Source organism: Chrysochloris asiatica, unplaced genomic scaffold, assembly GCF_000296735.1.
Source record: "Chrysochloris asiatica unplaced genomic scaffold, ChrAsi1.0 scaffold00007, whole genome shotgun sequence".
NCBI lineage: Eukaryota > Metazoa > Chordata > Mammalia > Afrosoricida > Chrysochloridae > Chrysochloris > Chrysochloris asiatica.
In genome coordinates this window covers 12,426,344-12,445,358 of record NW_006408525.1, presented here as the reverse complement: position 1 = coordinate 12,445,358, position 19,015 = coordinate 12,426,344, and the positions used below count along the sequence as shown (strand labels likewise).

Here is a 19,015-nt window from a genome sequence, read left to right as displayed (position 1 = left end):
GGAGAAAAGATTGAAGTTGTCAAGGACTTCATTCTTCTTGGATCAACTATAAACACTCAAGGAAGCAGAAGTCAAGAAATCAGACGATGTATTGCTTTGGGCAAGTTTGCTGCAACACTTTTTCAAGTGTTGAAGAGCAAAGATGTCAGCTTGAGGACTAAGGTGCACCTTACACAAGCCATAGTATTTTCAATAATCTCATATGCATGCGAAAGCTGGACAGTAAATAAGGAAGACCATAGAAGATGCATTTGAGTTATGGTGTTGGAGGAGAATACTGAAAGTGCCATGGGCTGTCAAAAGAACCAACCGATCTGTGTTGGAAGAAGTGCAGCCAGAGTGCTCCTTGAAGGTCAAGATGGCCAATCTTTGTCTCTCATACTTCGGGTATATTGTCAGGAGGTACTGGTCGCTGGAGAAGGATATCATGTTTGGTAAGGTGGAGGGTCAGATAAAAAGAGGAAGACCACCAATGAGATGGATTGGCCAAGTGGCAGCATCGATGGACTCAAGCATGGCAACAGTAGTGAGGTTGGCCCAGGATCAGGCAGTGTTTCGTTCGGCTATGCATAAGATCACTATGGGTCAGTACCGACTCGATGGCACCTAACAACAACAACAACAAAAGACAAGAAAGGCCAGACATAAACCAGGTTTCTTTGATGTCCAGTCCATATAGCCCTAGGGAAACTTTTGAAGAACCATCTGAACTGTTGCTTTTAAATGCCACCATGTCAACTCTGGTAGCATAGTGATTGCGAATCGTGCTATGAACTGCAAAGTAAACAGTTCAAAACTGCCAGCTGCTCCACAGGAGAAAGATGAGGCTTTCTGCTCCTGTAAAGATTTACAGCCTCAGAAACCCTGTTCAGGGTTGCTATGGGTCTGAACCGACTCGACGGCACTTAACAACAAATGTCAACTAGGTGGAAATATTTTTGGAAATCTTGAAGGGCAAATTTAGTTTTGGAAAAATAGGGAAAACAGAAAGAGTTTGAAAACTTAGAATATTAATTGGTATTTTCTGAAAATTTTTCCTCCTGTTTCTTTTTAGCCCTTGAAAAAACAATAGTCTTTTTCTAATTCTGATGTTAACCTATTCATCTTCAACCTTTCTAAGGCTATATATGTCTCTCTAAGCATAACTTAAGCTGCATTCTATGAAAATTTTTTTGTTAGATGTCATCAGGTTGGTTCTGATTCACTACCTACTGCTGCTGAGTTAATTCCAACTAATAACACCCCACAGGACAGAGGAGAACTGCTCCATAGGGTTTCTATGGCTGTAAATCTTTAGGGAAGTAGGTGCCTCATCTTTCTCCCATGGAGCAGTTGGATGATTTGGACAGCCAACCTTTTGGTTAGCACCAAAACACTTAACCCACTGTACCACCTGGGTTCCTTTGAAAACTTAAAATACTTAAACAAATTTTATTTCAGCAGTAATTATGTTTTGTTGCATATAGATAATGTCAAGATCTTTAGGTAATTTACTGGTATTAAGTTAATAAATATGTTATAATTTAAGTTCATATACTTTTGCTTTTTAGAGTAAATATGTTTCTCAGCTGGTGAGTTTGAACTGCCGACCTTGTGGTTCCGAGTCCAGTGCATATATTTATATGGGGACCTGGAATGGTGCCATAGGATAAGCAATCAACCTCAAGGTTGGTTTGAACCAGGAAGGTTGGAGGTTCAAATTCACCAGCCTCTCCTTGAAAACCCTATCAGGGTTGGAACCAACTCAATGGTACTTAACAATAACAACAAATATATATATATGTATATACAAGGACTTCTGGTGTGGTACTGTAGGATCAATATTGGACTGAGAACCACAAGGTCAGCAGTTCGAACCCACCAGCTGCTCAGGGTTGCTATGAGCCAGAACTCACTTGACAGCACTTAACAACAACACATATATATATGATCGCTTATCTGTTAGTCTGTCTTCTGTGATGGCTTGCGTGTTGCTATGATTGCTGTTGTTGTTAAGTGCCATTGACTCGATTCCAACCCATAGCAACCCTGCATAGGGTTTCCAAGGAGTAGCTGGTGAGCTTCAATGGCTGACCTTGCAGTTCAAAAGGCTTTACAGTCTGCAAGAACTATCCCCACCCCCTCCACACAAAGGGTAGACAGGGATGGGCAGCTTGGACATTGGCTACCCAAAATGGGAGGAGGGATACAGAGGCAAGAAGTGACTGGCTTACAAGCTTTAAACAGGGAACCTAGATCCAGAAGGCGTGGAGGAAGGTAGAGTCTCCAGTGAGTGGTGTCCAGCCTGTCCAGGAAGGGCTGATGAAACGAAATATGGATGGGTCTCTTGTGATGCAATGGTGAATAATTGTTATCAGGACTGATTGTGAGGGTTGGAAATCTAAAGATGGACATTTTGTAGCAAAGAGGGGAGTGATTAACTTATTAGTCTAGGAGCGGAGGACCCTGGGACCATCAATGGAGAAGAGCGAAGAGCGGAATCCTACCCAGAGAGGCAGTGAGGCCTGGGATGGAGGCAGAGAAGACAACGTCAAGAGATGGTGGGGCTGGGGGCTCGCGATCAGGAGATGGAAAGGGGCTGAGGACTGTGGGGGGTAGGGTGCAGGCTTACAGGGTACACCCCTTGGTTGGGTGAGGATGCATGGACAGGATGATAACTATGCCAATGAAATGATGGATGATGGAATGAATGTAAAGCTGATGTTCTCCCATGTAGACTATCACACAATTCACAATAAAACATTAAAAAAAAAAAAAAAAAAGGCTTTACAGTCTGATGCATTAACCCACAGCGCCACACCAGGACTCCTTAGGCTTATGAAAAGGACTGTGATATCTTTACTATTACAGTGGCTCCTGCTAGGTTGAATCAAGATTTCCAGAACTCTTGTAGAAGGTGCTGCGTGCACAGATTTGTGGCTGGCTCAAGATCACACGGAATAGAAATGAAGGCTGACTAGGTTAAAATACTGTTATTGCTGTTGTTAAGTGCCATCAAGTCCATTCCTACTCCTAGCAACCCTGTATAGCGTTTCTGAGGAGCAGCTGTGGGTTTGAACCAATGACCTTGTGCTGTGGATTTTATCTGGGAATATTGTTTTTGTTCAAAAGTTCTATTCTTTGCATATAAAAAAACCCCAATTTTTTTCCTAACCAATAGGTTTGTTGTTTTTTGCCTGTAGGTTTGGATTGGTTCTTGTTATATTCTTAAGTATGAGGTTAAATTAAGGTAAATGGGTAATTATTTTAATTGCTGTCTAATACAATGTTATATGAAATGCCTATCTACTGCTTGTAATCAAACTGTCACGCCCTTGCTATGCAGAAAATTACATGTCTTAAAGAAATTAGGTCCTCAGAGATCAACCTCACCAAATGGTTTCTCCAATGTGGCTTTGCTCTGAAGTTTCCCTAATGTAAAATCACAAAAGCAGCGTATCTGAGTGGGAGAAAACATTCTTATGAGGGTGATCAAAGAAGCACTATGGAAATTCAGGATCAGAGGAGAAAACAATAGGTGAAGGTACCCCAACACCTTAGAACATGTAGTCAATTAAAAGGTTGACACAAATTTTGGCTAGGACTCCATTTTGTGTTTGACCCCACTTCTGTTTCTGAGAAAGTGACTCATGACTGCAGATGAGTAAACAAAGGAAGAGCAGGTTACCTCAGGGAGGAACACATGTCTTAAGTAGAATAGACCCACCTGCTGCCAATTATGATTTTGTCATGATTTTCACAGGATGGCCCCATGGCCCTGAGTCAGTAAATTCCATTGGCCTCTGTACTGTGAGCATGCTGATGGTTTCCCTCGTCTGGATGATTATGTTTCTTTTGTCTTTGTCCAGTTTAAGGCTATTTAATAAAAGGTCTCCATAGAATCTGCTTGAATCTGGGATCTTTTTTCCCCTAGCACATACGCAAAAAACATCTCTGCCATATGCTTTTCCTCTCTTCCCTCCCCCAACAAATTCTTCTTTTCTCTTTAAAATGACTACTGTGAAGACAATATAAATACAGGATAATGTTGGATACACTATCAAGTTATTTTTAAAAACAGAATGTTTTATTATTGTGTTTTCAAAACATGAAATAAAAAGACTAGAAAAAGTTCCAAATGCCAACAATGATTTTGTATAACCTAAAATACTTTAAATTTCTAAAATATCCATGTTATTGTTGTTAAGCATCCTGTAGAGTCAGTTCCCAACTCATTTGTTGTTGTTGTTAGGCGCCGTTGAGTCAGTACCGACTCATAGTGACCCTGTGTACAACAGAGTGAAACACTGCCCAGTCCTGGGCCAACCTCATAATTATTGACACGCTGTATAGGGTTTCCAAAGGAGCCCTGGTAATGTAATGGATTATGAGCTGGGCTGCTAACTACAAGGTCAGCAGTTCAAGTCTATCAGTCGCTCAGTGGAAGAAGGATGGGGCTTTCTGCTCCATATAACCACCTTGTATAGATATGAAGCCTTGGAAACCCTATATAGGGTCACAGGGAGTTGGACGGTTTGGTGACAGACTACCACCATAGGGTTTCCAATCAATGGTTGGTGGATTTGAATCGCTGACCTGTGGTTAGCAGTCCAGTGCTTATCCTACAGTGCCACACCAGGACTCTAAAATGTCTATGATATTTGCGATTTACTAAGAAAAGGAATTTAAAAAGCAAAAATCTGAAAATGGAATTGCAGTTTTTAACTACAGGCCTAAAAGTGATGTGGGGCTGTTGTCCAGCAACACCACAGAATCTGCTTAAATTAAAAGCAACAGAGATTTACTGAGGGATTAAGGCAGTCTGGCCTGGGAAGACGTCCATTTTCATACTGACCGTATCACCAGACAATGAGGAAAAGTGCATTTCTGAGCAGTTAGAGTAGTAACTAAAAGTTACAAAATTGTAATTGGCTAAAAAATAATCTGGGGAGTCAAAGGTGGGATATCTAAAAACTGGGGTAACACTTAAGTGGGATTACATGATTGATTAAAGGAACATGCCCTTCAATTGATTACAGGTCAGCAGTCAGTGACAGGACAGGTTCTTCTGGTAACCTGCTATAATAAATAATCTTTGATAATTATAAGCTATCACATCACAAGTCTATTAGACCACAGTGGAAATAGACCACCTCTGGAAATAGATTGTGATATCCTACACCTGCCAAACCTCAAGAAAAAGAATGTGCCTTTTAGGGTATATGATTAGGTCAGCATCAGGACAGAGGAACTTGTTAGAAAAGGTCGATTTCAAATTCCAGCATGGATTCTAGATGCATGTCAAGACTTAAAAGGGGAGTTAAGATTCTGCTTCCAGTTGCTCTATTTACACAGACCAAGTGTCCCTGGTTTTAAGCTCTCATACATGCAGACACAGCAGTTTTTGAAATTTCAGGTCTTTTGTTGAGGAAGAAAAGAGGCGGGCAAGGCAGGAAGGACAATACTTGTAGTTACTCTTTTGTGATCTCTTAGCCTGATTACACTAAATCTACGTCCTTAGACCCAACTCAACTGTATTAAATGCCTCGGAGGTTCAGCTTCTCCTCGCGGTCATTTCTCCAAAATTCAAAGAACGACGTGGTAGGACCAGAATTGTTCTAGCGCTATTGCAAGGGAGTCCTGTTGTGGCGCTGTAGGTTAACGCGCTGGACCGCAAGCCAGTTTGAACCACAAGATCGGCGGTTCAAGCTCATCAGATGCTCCCGGGAAACCCTATACAAGGTCGCTATGGGTCGGAACCGACTCCAAGGCACTTAACAACAACAACTGCAAGGGAGAAACGGAGAGGCGCTTCGCCCCAAACCCCGCTTCCGACCCGCCATATTCCGCTTCTGGCCCGCCAGACTCCGCCTCCGACTCTCCAGGCTCCGCCTCCGACCCGCCCAGGCCTGGCTCCGCCCGCCGCCGTCGCGTGACTGTGAACCCGGCCTGTGGCTGATGCTGCTGCCAGTTCGTCATGGTGCTGGTTCTGTGGAGGTGTTGCGATCCGCAGCTGCTGCTGCTGGGGCTCCTGCTCGGCCTCAGCGCGGGTAGGTTCGGGCAAAGCATCAGCGGACTGTGCTTCCTCCTCTTTGCAGGGATGAAGAGAGTTTGTTAGTGGGCTTGTGCTTTTTGAAAACAACTCTTTTTCCCAGATCTTGCCTTTTGTATATTTATTTTTTAACTTCCTTAATTTATTTATTTTGTTATTTATTTTAAGTTCAAAGTGCTTTTTCTACCGTTTTCGGGCTCGGGGTTGCCTCCTTTCTTCCCTGTGCCTAGTAGAAGCAGTGTGCAGTAATGTCCTATTTCGGGGAACTGCTGATCAATGAGGTTTCCAAGATCTTGAGGCATCACCTTCTTTTCCTGTTGTGATTGCCTGCTGAGGTTATATTTTGAGCTCAAAAGTGGTCATAAAGACTCTAAAGTCTTACCACAAATGAACCATTTTATTGAGATAAGGCCTTTCCTCCTGTATTTGATAAGTATGGACCAGGTAACTTCTGCCCACACCGTGATATTTTTGCAAAATCAGTTCGTTTTTAAAATGATGACCTTTGACTCATTTCACTCTTACTGCTCACCAAAAATGTCCCTTTGTCAGCAACAAGAAATGAGAATTTGAACTGGCCACAAAGTTGTCTTGTGATCTTAGGCAAGTTGCTTAATAAGAAGGAGTTCTGTTTTTTCCTTTTGTAAAATATATTTTAACAGTGAAGGGAGGAGTGCCAGAGACGGGGTCAAAAGTGACCCAAACCTTATCTGTCAAGGAGACTGTAATCTCATGTTAACTTGTATAATGAAAAGTTAACTAACATATATGTGTGAGAGAGAGTGCGCTGCCAATTACTCATCTTCTAAGCACATCTGCAGTGTTCTAGTCTCATGTACAATAATTTAGCTTTTGTGTTGTGTTCTTCTGGCCGCATTATGGTTATCTTAGCCTTCATTCTTGTGATTTACAAAATAGAATGATCTCTTCTCTATTTGAGCCAGTTTTTGTGCTTTTACTTGCCAGAGGGCTTGGAATTTAAGAAGTGACAATAGAAAGCGGAAAAGTCTGTCACCAATGGTGTTGCCATTACCATCACCTTTTAATGCCAGCCTTTAAAAAAAAAAAAAAAAATCCAGAATGATTTTTGAGAGAGAAAAAAAGATACTGCAATTTGGGAGATGTTGGTTTAGCAAAAGTTTATGTAGAAACTATATTTAATCTAGTCTTTCCTAATACACAGTTTGCACATGCTAGAAAAGTTAACTAAGAGAAATTGGAGTTACAGGATCAAAGTGTGTGTATTCCATTTTTCCAAGAACTTTTTGGAGCTCTTGGCGTGGCGCTGTAGGATAAACACTGGACTGCAGCATCAAAGTTGGTGGTCCAAACCCACCAGCCACTGTTTGGAAACCCTCTAGAACAGGGATGGGAAAAGTCCGACCCACAAAATCATTTGATCTGGCCCTGCTAAGGCAACTGCAGTTCCAGCTATCACACTGTTGCTGTGTTGAGTTCATTAAAGGTTAGACCAAATATAGAAGGCGAATTTTTAAATTGATGATTTTGTGTGGGCTGCAAATGATATTATAAATTTTGGCAGAAAAAAGGTTGCCCACCCCTGGTTACGAATCCGGCTGCGAACCTTAAGGTCAGCGGTTCGAAACTACCAGCTGCTCCGCGGGAGAAAGATGAGGCTTTCTACTCCCGTAAAGATTTACACCCTCGGAAACCCTGTACAGGGTCGCTATGGGTCGGAACCGACTCGACGGCACTTAACAACAACAACAACCCCTGTACTACAGGGTCCCTATGAGAACTGAGGCTTTAAATCTTTAAATCTTTGCATGAGTAGAAGCCTCGTCTTTTTCCCCACAGAGCAACTGATGGGCTTAAACTATCTACCTTGTGGTTCACAGTCCAGTTCTTATCCTTTGAAGTCTCTATCCTCCCAGATAGATAGATAGATAGACACACACACACATATATATATAGAGAGAGAGTCCTGGTGTGCTGCTGTAGGATAAGCACTGGCCTGCTAACTGGAGGTTGGCGGTTCAAACCCATTAACCATTCCGCAGAAACTCTTAACATGAATTGGAGCCAACTTCACAGCACTTAACAACAACAATATATATACATACATATATATTTATTTACATGGAGTTCTGGTGTGGCGCAGTGGGTTAATACGCTGGGCTTCAAGGTTGGTTTGAACTGCAAGGTTGGTGGTTCAAGCTCACCAGCTACTCGTCAGAAACACTATACAACGTATACGTACTTATACTCAAAATAACCCCTGCAGGTGTGTATATAATCATAATCGACTCAATGGCAGTAAGTTTTGTTGTTGTTTGATGTGTATTTTATAAATATATTTTGTGTTGTGTGTATATATTGTGCATAACTTTATGACTCAGTGGCACCTAACAACAAACAACATTCTTCTACATATTTGCACACGAGTAAGGAAAATTGCCTTTTTTCATATTTGTAGATTTTCTTATTTGAACACTTGCTATTCTAATTTTGTGGTACAGAAATTTAATAGTTTTCTGTCCTCAACTCTGTTGATATTTTTCATTGTAACCTTTAGGGTGTGAACTGAATTCTTTCCTTGTTCAGAGTTCAGAAAAATGTTCTCATATATGTTTGTATTTTTTTTTATCGTTTTAATTTTGGAATTGAATTCACTGACCCATCAAGAACTTACTTTGCTTAATACAGTGAAGAAAGGACTTAAATTTAAACATTTTTTTCTCCTCCAAAAAAGACTAGCTGTTGCCTAGCCCCATGTGCAAGCAAACCTTGGATGTATTGTGGTTCCATTTCAGACCACCACAATAAAGCCAGTCACACCAACTTTTTGGTTTCCCAGTACATGTCTGTTAAGTGCAATGCTGTATGCCTTGGAGTGGGTTGCGACACATAGCGACCCTGCACAGGGTTTCTGAGGCTGCAAATCTTTACAGGAGCCGAAAGCCTCATCTTTCTCCCATGGAACAGCTGGTAGTTTCGAACTGCTGACCTTGTGGCTCACAGCCCGATTCGTAACCACCACGCTGCCAGAGCTGCTTATTAAGTGCAATACATCATGAAAAAGTCTAGAATATTGTGACAATGACCAAGACATGAAGGCAGGGTGTCACAGTTGAAGTGTTGTCCTACAAGGGTGCTACTGTCCTTCCAAAGAATTGGGAAAGCATAGAATTTATTAAGCATGGTGGTGGTGGTGGTGTGCCATCTAGTTGGTTCTGACTCCTAGCTACCCTGTATAGGGTTTCCGAGGCTGTAAATCTTTATGGGAGCAGAAAGATGAGGCTTTCTTACCCATGGAACATCTGGTAGTCTTGAACTGCTGACCTTGAGGTTAGCAGCCCAACTCTTAACCACTATGCTATCAGCCATTCTTATAGAGAGATAAGAGTGGGCTTCCACCTTTGATTGAGGAAGAGCCCCAGTACAGTTTGGCTTTCCTTTATATAGCCTTCTGTTGGGGGTGTGAGCTATATTCCTGGTTCAAGTGTCCAAGTAGCTAATTTGGGGAATTTATCTAAATATGTTTACTCTGAGTCTCCTTGCCCAGTTTCATGACTGACTTAATTTCTTCCCCTTTATAACAGTTCCTTTTTTTTTTTTTTTTTTAACTAACACCCTATCAGGGTCGGTCTCTTTATTGCTGAGGTTGGTCTAAAATTTTTGCTGAGACCCAAGGGATTTGTCTAAATATGGTTTCATTTCATCTTGTATTTCAGGTTTAACCTATTATTGGCTATTTATTTACCACTTACAACAGTTTCCCCTCTTACCTACTCCTCCTCTCAGAACTTCCTCATTGCTGAGCCTGGCTTGTTTCTGCTGAGACACTAGATAAAGCACTGGACCACAAGGTCGTTTTGATCCGCAGTTCAAACGCACCAGCTGCTTCTTGGAAACCCTACACAGGGTCACTCTGAGTCAGAACCAGTGTGACAGCACTTAACAACAACAACAACAACCTTAGCATGCTGTTGGAAAAATGGCTCAGATAGTCTTACTCGATGCTTGTTGTTGTTGTTGTTAAGCGCTGTTGAGTCGATTCCGACCCTAGCGACCTTGTATAGGGTTTCCGAGAAGTAGCTGGTGAGCTTGAACCGCTGACCTTGCAGTTCAAATGGGTTTGCAGTCTGGTCCATTAACCCACAGCGCCACACCTTCAATTTGTGAAAAATACAATATCTGTGTAGTGCAATAAAAAAAAGACATGCCTGTATTGAATAATCTTGGCCCCACTAATTTGCAGTACCTATTTAATCATACATTAAGTCAATTTAAAAACCAGCGTTTTGCTTTTAAGAATTTTTTTCCCTTCAAGATGTAAACATCTCTAGTTTTTATAAATTTATGAAAATGTCACATTCTTGTTAAAAATCCAAACATGACAGAAGTGTATACAGAAAACAGTGAAAGCCCCCAGCCTCCTGTTCTGCTGTTTTATGACGTTTTTCATTAACTGAGTTTGTCTTCATCCCCACAGTATACTTGTGTTGGGGTGGGTAAAGCATGTAATATATAAAACTCATCTCTGACCCACCTCGGCTAAGTGTACCAGGCTTGGCTTTTACCCGGACATGAGACACTCTTTGTTGTTGTTAAGTGCCGCCGAGTCGATTCTGACCCATAGCAACCCTGTATAGGGTTTCCAAGGAGCAGCTGGTGAGCTTGAACCACCAGCCTTGCAGTTCAAACGACTTTGCAGTAGGGAAATCTAATTGTGTTTCTTTTCAGGTGCTGTCCTCAGCCAGTCCACAGAGGAGGGCAAGGAAGTATGGGATTATGTGACAGTCCGCAAGGATGCCCACATGTTCTGGTGGCTCTATTATGCCACCAACCCCTGTAAGAACTTCTCAGAACTGCCTCTGGTCATGTGGCTTCAGGTAAAAGTGACTTTATTGTCTGAGCTGGGGTTTCTCCCCACTTGATATTTTTCTTATTCCTAAGGGTTCATGGCTGGATAATTAGAAATAGCTAGTTGACTCGATGACACCTAACAACAACAGTTGCTGTCAAGTTGATTTTGACTCACAGGGACCCCACATGTGTCAGAATAGAACTGCACTTCATTGGATTTTCTCAATGGCTGAGTTTTTGAGATCACTAGGTCTTTCTTCTGAGACCTGTTTGAATAGACTAGAACTGGGAGCCTTTTGGTCAGCAGCCGACTGCGTTAACTATCAGCACCACCCAGGGACTGCTACTGATTGCTAGGCAGGAATGCAAAATGCCAGGCCGCTCAGCTGTGAAGGCCTGATTTGTTAAGTCCAGCAGCCAACTGGGGGGGATCCTAGGCATGGGGACTGGACATCTAACTGAGTCAGGCTGAAGCAGAAGTGTGGCCGAGGAGGCTTACTTATAGAGTGAGGGAGTTTCAGCCTTTTGCTGGCATCTCCTAATGTGGCATCCAGACAGTTGTAACAACCTTACTGAAAGTGCCTGGTAGTACACTTGACTATATAACATTGAAAGGTTGAGAAGCAGAGAGACTACTTGCCCACTCTTCCTTTCTTCCTAATCCTTTTCTAGGCCCTAACATCATGCCCTCAGGTAATACTGATTTAAAAAAACAAAAAAAAACTGTGCAGAGTTTCTTCTTAAATATGTTATTGAAATAGAATTGCTATTTATAGAATTTGCATGTTTAAAATGTGATGGTTTTTAGTATATTCACACAGTAATCTCCACATCAAATTTAGAAAATTTTCATGAATTCAAAAAGAAATCCCAAATAACATTCAACTCCTTTTCCTATTTTTTGCCCATTGGCTCTAGCCAATCACTGCTCTCCTTTCTGTCTTTGTAGAATCCCCTACTCTAAACTGTCATGTGAATGGAATCACATAATATGTGAACTTTTGTGACTGGCTTCTTTCACTTAACATATGATCACGGATTACGATCATATGATCACGGATTACCCAAATGTGTATCAGTAGTTCATTCTTTTTTACGGTCCGTGTACACACGTCTTGTATAGTCATTCCTCCATTGATAGATACTTGAGTGATTTCTACCTTCTCACTAATCTGAATAATGCGACGACTGTAAACATTCATGTACAGGTTTTTGTGCGGACATATATTTTCTTTCTTCAAGGGGTATTGCTGAGTCATACAGGTGTGGCGCTGTGGGTTAATGTGCCAGACTGCAAAGCCATTTGAACTGCAAGGTTGGCAGTTCAAGTTCACCAGCTGCTCCTTGGAAACCCTATACAGGGTCACTATGGGTCAGAATCGATTCGACAGCACTTAACAACAACAACATAGTAACTTCTGTCCTACAAGTTCACTATGAGTTAGAATCAACTCGATAGCAGTAGGTTTGGGATTTTGTTTTTGTTGTTTGCTTGCTTTTTGGTTATAATAACTCTTAAGTTGGTTATGAGTTGGGATGCTAATTGCAAGGTCAGCAGCTCAAATCCACCAGCAGGGGAAAGACGAGGCTTTCTGCTCCCGTAAAGATTGCCAGCCTCAGTAACCCTATAGAGGGTTGCTCTGAGTAGGAACTGACTCCACAGAACACAACCAACACCACCACCAAGTTTAATTTGAGGAGACCTGCCAGATTCGTATTCAAAGTGGCTGCACCATTTTACAGTTCTACCAAAGAGCCTATCTCTTGAAAGGATTTGCACCAGCTTTTTGTACCTAAGTGTGAATTTTCAGCCCTCCCCTCCCCTGAGTGCTGCTTATGGAATTGAGGTGAAGGATCCTCCCGGTATTCCTGAAGTATCCATCCAGAGATGGCCCACACCCACCTGGAAACCCAGTATCTAGGCAGGAGTTGAGCACGGTCTTGCTTCAACCTTTGGAAAATGTGGACACAGCCCTGCCAGTGCTCTGGCTTGCTCAACGGTAAATAGGCCATCCTGGGGCTCACCTCCATGCAATGCAAATGCAACTTCCGCCAACAGAGATAGAGCCTGCCGGTGTCCACACTCGGCCTCCTAGACTCTGGGATGCAGATGTTCTGGTGAGATAAAACAAAGATGAGGAGTTTGTAAAAGGGGCCCCTCCCTCTCTCATGGGATCACCACTTGTTGCTCCTTTGTGGACTGGAGGTAAGGCTCCACAGCCAATCAGTAGTAGTTGTTAGTAGCTGTCTGCCTACCCAACTCATGGCAACCCCATGCACAATCAGATCAGACCATTGTGATTCAAGATACAAGGACTCAATTCAATGTAAAGGAAACAAAACCCCTCACAATCGGACCAGTAAACAACAACATGATAAACAAAGGAAATACTGAAGTTGTTAAGGATTTCATTTTACTTGGATCTACAGTCAGTGTTCATGGAAGCAGCTGTCAAGAAATCAAAGGCTATATTGCACTGGTCAAATCTGCTGCAAAAGACCTCTTTAAAGAGTTAAAGAGCAAACATGTTACATTGAGGACCTAAGTGCACTCGATTCAAGCCATGATATTTTCAGACCCCTCATATGCATGTGAAAGCTGGGCAGTGAATACGAAAAACCAAAGAAGAATTGATGCATTTGAATTATGATGTTGGTGAGGAACATTAAATTATACCATAGGCTATCTGAAGAATGAAGAAAGCTGTTTTGGAAGAAGTACAGACAGAATGCTTCTTAGAGGCAATGATGGTAAGACTTCATCTTACATACTTAGGGCATCTGATCAGGAGGGACCAGTCTCTGGAAAAGAACATCAGGTTTGGTAAAGTAGAGGATCAGAAAAAAAGAGAAAGACTCTCAACAAGGTGCATTGGTGCAGTGACCTCAACAATGGGTACAAGTGTAACAACAATTGTGAGGGCAGTGTTTTGTTCTGTTGTGCATAGGGTCACTGTGAGTTGGAACTGACCCGACAATACTTAACAATAACAACAACAACATAGGAGATCAAATTGCCAATGACAACTGGAAAGATTTTATAGGAACCTTAGGAGGCAGTGAGGGAGGAACAGCTCAGAAAAGGAGGGTGAGAACGGTTACACAAGTCCAAGAATGCAGTGTCCCTGAAGTGTACATGTAGAAACGCTTGGACTGATGTGTAAATTTTGCTGTGTATATTCTCAACAGCAACAAAATAAAATTTAGGGGGAAGAAAAATCTACGGCGCACAGCCTACTCTGCCACATGGGGTTTCCATGAGCTGCAGGGGACTTGGAGGCAACTAGTTTTGCAATCTGGGGCATAATTTCACTGTCCCTAGACCTCCAGACAGGGCAGGTGCTCTCTAGGGGCTCCCCAGCTCTCACCTGGTTTCCTTCTCTCTAGAGTGGTGCCTGCAGACCTGCACTTGTGGCTTCTACTTTAGGCCCACCCTGTGAGCTGAGATGCTATTTGAAGGTAGTCCACTGGCAGATGTTAACCTGCTCTTCTCCACTTCCCCTGAGGCCCAGGGAGAAGAAAGTGAATTATGATTAAGAAAGAAATATTTAAATTAAAAAGAGATGTTTTGCAGCCTGCTGAGAAAGGAGCAATGACTTATTTGTGGGGATCTTTGCAAATCGGTCCACATTATCTGAGTGGTGGTGTGAGCTATTTTAGGTGCACTTCCCAGAGGTTTAAGCATGGTAGTTGGTCCACTGACGCATTTACTGCTGAATCTGAGGCACAGATAGCCTTGGGTCAAGCCCAAAGTTCTAGACAAAAAAAGTTTGCCGTAGGAAGTTCTCCAGCAGAACAAATACATCCTCTAACCAGCTAGATTCTTGTTGCCGTTTGGGGTGGGAGGTCCTGGTGTGGCTTTGTAAGATAAGCATTAAATTGCCAACCGCAAGGTCCATGGTTCAAACCCATCAGCTGCTCCTTGGAAACCTTGTACATACAGTGTTGCTATGGGTTAAAACAGACTCGATGGCACTTAACAACAGCAACAACATATATTTGTGTATACATATGTACATATATATGTATGCAAATATGAGGAAGACCTCAACAAGTTGGATTGACATAATGGCACGTGTGTGGCCTCAAATGTAACAATTGTGAGGATGGTGTAGGGTCAGGTAGTATAGTGTTTCATTGTATTGTGCATAGGCTCACAATGAGTTGGAACTCACTTGATGACATCTGACAGCATAGGGTCGCTATGAGTCAGAACCAACTCCATGGCACATAACCACCACCACCACCATACACACACATATATATACATATATAGTAGCGTCGTGGTTACGAATCGGGCTGCGAACCTTAAGTTCAGCAGTTTAAAACTACCAGCTCTTCCACAGGTGAAAGATGAGGCTTTCTGCTCCCATAAAGATTTACAGCCTCGGAAACCCTCTAGAGGGTCGCTATGAGTCAGAACCGACTCCACAGCACATAACCACCACCACCATATAGATTATTGTTGTTAAGTGCCGTATGTAAAATTTACTGTGTTTTTGGCGTAAGTTTCAATAACAAATTAGGTTCCTGTTTAACAATTTCTACACATGTATTCAGTGACATTGGTTACATTCTTCATAGTGTATCAACTTTCTCATAATTTGCGTTCTGTGGTTCTGTTTCTAGTAGTCTAGCTTCCCTACCCCCTTGCTTTCTCATCTTGGTTTTTCAGTAAATGTTGACCATTTGGTTTCATATAGATTTTTTTTTTCTTCAAGAAACACAATACTCTTGGATGATATTGTCTATTTTGTGAGCCATTCTGTTATTTAGCTATACGATGACCTTGTGGAATAGTTTTGGTTCAAGGTTTAAAGAGTATCTCAGGGTGGCAACCTTGGGGAGTCCTCCAGCTCAACCAGTCCAGTAAGTCTGGACTTTTTAAAGAAACTGAGTTCAATTCCCCGTTTTCCTCCCATTCTGCCAGGATCCATCTCTTGTGTTCCTGATCAGAACAGTCAGTGGTGATAGCTGGGCACCATCTAGTTCTGGTCTTAGGGTGGATGAGATCATGGTTCATGTAGACTATTAGTCCTATGGACTCATTTCTTCTAAGTCTTTGATTTCTTTCTTTGTCTTTTATTCTGGACACATAGAGACCAATACAGACTCCTACTGTGGCACTGTAGGATCAGCATTGGACTGTGTACCACAAGGCCAGCAGTTCAAAACCACTAGTTGCTCCTTGGAAACCCTATACAGGATCACTATGAGTCGGAGTTGACTCAACATTGTACTTTACAACAACAAGAGACCAGTAGCTATACCTTAGATTACGGTTTGCAGGCTTTTAAAACCCCAGGCACTACTCACCAAACTAGGGTGTAGGACATAAATTTTGCTTAGTGTGTTATGCCAATTGACTGAGTTGTCCCAGGAGACTATGATTCTAAGCCTTTAGACTCAGGAAATCAACCCCCTGGGATATTTGGTTAAGTCTGAAAAGTGTATGTATTTGTGCCCCACTTGGTTTCAGTTTATAGTGCACAGCATGTTTATAAGCATTTTTCCACATTGCCACAGTTTCTCATGGTCTGTGATTCTAAGTGGAAGTATAACATTCCATCCTGCATTATAAATTATAAGCGTTTTTCCACAGTGCCACATAGTTTCTCATAGTCTGTGATTTTAAATGGCAGTGTAACATTCTGTCGAGCCTTTTCCCACGTTGCCACAGTGTCTCATCATCTATGATTGTAAATGGCAGTGTAACATTTCATCTTACAGAGGAGCCGGGATATACTAACCTGTTCCCCTGCTGCTGGACACGCACCTTCCCTCCTTGTTGTTGCTGTAAATAACACTGGGATGAACATCACTAGCAAGTTTCTGGACTTTTTAACCACTGCATTAGGAAATCTTAAGCTACTAACTGCATATAATTAGGGAGTTTTTTTTTAATGCCTCCTAAGGAGCTCTGGTAGCGTAGTGGTTACGAATCGGGCTGCGAACCTTAAGGTCAGCGGTTCGAAACTACCAGCCGCTCCGCGGGAGAAAGATGAGGCTTTCTACTCCCGTAAAGATTTACACCCTCGGAAACTCTATACAGGGTCGCTATGGGTCGGAACCGACTCGATGGCACATAACAACAACAACAACAACATATATATACACATATGGACGCCTGATCTGGCGTTGTAGGATCAGCACTGGACTGCTAACCACAGGGTCGGCGGTTCAAGTTCACCAGCTGCTCCTTGGAAACCCTATACAGGTTTTCTATGAGTCTAAACCGACTCAATGGCACTTAACAACAACAACAGCAACTTTATAATAGTTAGCTTGGTACAGGTTCAAAACATTAAATAATCTTATAAAAGATTTCCCTATCTGGGTCCTTTTGAGTTGTTTAGTTATTTGCCTCATTCCACTTTGCCTTGTTTTTCCTTTTTAGATGTTTTTACACAAATTTCCCTGGTCCCCATTTTACATGAGCAGCTACATCCTTCCATCTCTGTACATGTGCTCCTTCCCTCCGCACCCTGTCTGTGCACAGGGACGGGGGATCCTTTGGTTCTTGGCCCTAGGCCTTTCCTCTCACCTCAGTTGATAGGTTTTCCTCGAGGCCAGCTAACATCTAGACTTTATCCACTAAAGCACTGACCAGCCTTTCTTTTTAAAAACTTTTTATTGTGAATGGAATGATGGTTTCTAGAACAGATCACCAATTTTACATTCAGCAAATCAAACACTTCGTTTCATCTCAATGATTGCATTCCCCTCAATGTAACATCGCTTATCCCACTTCCTCCCTTGTTTCTTGTTTCCATTCCTTTTTCCTGATCCATCTGCATTTTGTCCTTGGGTAAATGCTGCTCTTTTGATCTCGAATGATTGACCAGTCTTTGGCATGCACACGTCATATTGTTGTTGCTCCCCTCCCTGACATATCCCTATCGATTGCTTGGCCGAATACTGAACTGTGCAAGTGAGTTCAGTTCCAGACCCTGAGGGTGACCAAAGGCCATAGTCTCAGATTTCCTCCAGTTTCTGTCTGAGCACTAAGTTTGATCTTTTTTACGATTTTGAGTTTTGTTCCACATTTCTACCTACTCTACCTAGGACCTTCTAATGTGATCCTTTTCAGAGCAGTTGGTAGCTTAGCAGGGCACCATCTAGTTTTTCTGGTCTCTGGACCATGGAACTGACCAACTTTTCCCTGATTATCTCCTGCCTCTATTTTGCCCCTTGGTTTCTCTTCTCTCCTCCCATGTCCTAATCCATCAGATCCCATGAACCTTCTGCCTCTCACAGTCACTGCACAGCTGCCCCACATCGACCTTCAGTTCAGACCCTGCCTCTCCCCATTTGGGGCCCACAGCACCAAGTGCTCCTGCCCTGGGGCCTGCCTCTGCCATATCAGAGCCCAAGCGTCCCCTTAAGCTCTTCTGAAGTTTGGGTCTCTTGTTATTCTCCCTCCTTAAAGTGCTGGCAAGTAGGAGTTGGTAGTGTGGAGAGTCACAGGCCCAGTGTCTAGCCCTATCAGAACTCCTAATTGGCCAAGTGGCCCAGGCCACCCCTGCCATCTCTGAGCTTTCCTGTTCACGTTTGACCTGGGATGGGGTGGAGTGGATGCATGAAAGGTCTCTTGCAGGTGGGAAGGTCCATGCCCCAGTGGTAGGACAAGGCTAGGCTAGAGAATCAGGAGGTAGGAAAGTTCCTCAAGGGCTACTTAGTCCAAGCCTGTTCTGTTCAAGCGGGAAGGCTCTGCACTTACCCAGGGTGTTCAGATTGGACAGAAGCTCCGGATTCACTGGATAACTTGAGTTTTTGTGCACAACTGTGACCCAGCCAAAATCATTTGTAGTGAATGTGAGTATCTGTTGTAATGACAGATTTGATAACTTTTCTGGATTTAATTTTGTTTCTTTTCTCTTTCACAGGGCGGTCCAGGAGGTTCCAGCACTGGATTTGGAAACTTTATGGAAATTGGACCTCTTGACAGTAATCTCCAACCAAGAAACACCACTTGGGTACACTGAGGGTTGCTCCTAGTGACACCTGCAATGTGGCCTCTGGGAGGCTGAGCCCCACCCTGCCCTCCCAACTCTGGGTGGGGTCACAAATTTTGCAGTGCCACCCTATATCTTTCCCAGTCCTGTGACCTTTGCCTTTCCCTGTCCTGTGACCTTGCTCTCCACTTGCCTTCAG

At 42.7% G+C, this 19,015-nt stretch overlaps 1 protein-coding gene across 1 annotated transcript in view; it reads left to right on the top strand.

The window, feature by feature from the left end:
- The first annotated feature begins 5,992 nt into the window (after positions 1–5,992).
- The window catches only part of SCPEP1 (serine carboxypeptidase 1), a 38,645-nt gene continuing 25,622 nt past the window's right edge, over positions 5,993–19,015 (top strand). The window contains exons 1-3 of the mRNA XM_006832404.1: positions 5,993–6,029; positions 10,739–10,887; positions 18,748–18,837. Of these exons, the coding sequence (XP_006832467.1) occupies positions 10,813–10,887; positions 18,748–18,837 (165 nt within the window). The 5' untranslated portion in view covers positions 5,993–6,029; positions 10,739–10,812. The remainder of the gene's footprint in view (positions 6,030–10,738; positions 10,888–18,747; positions 18,838–19,015) is intronic.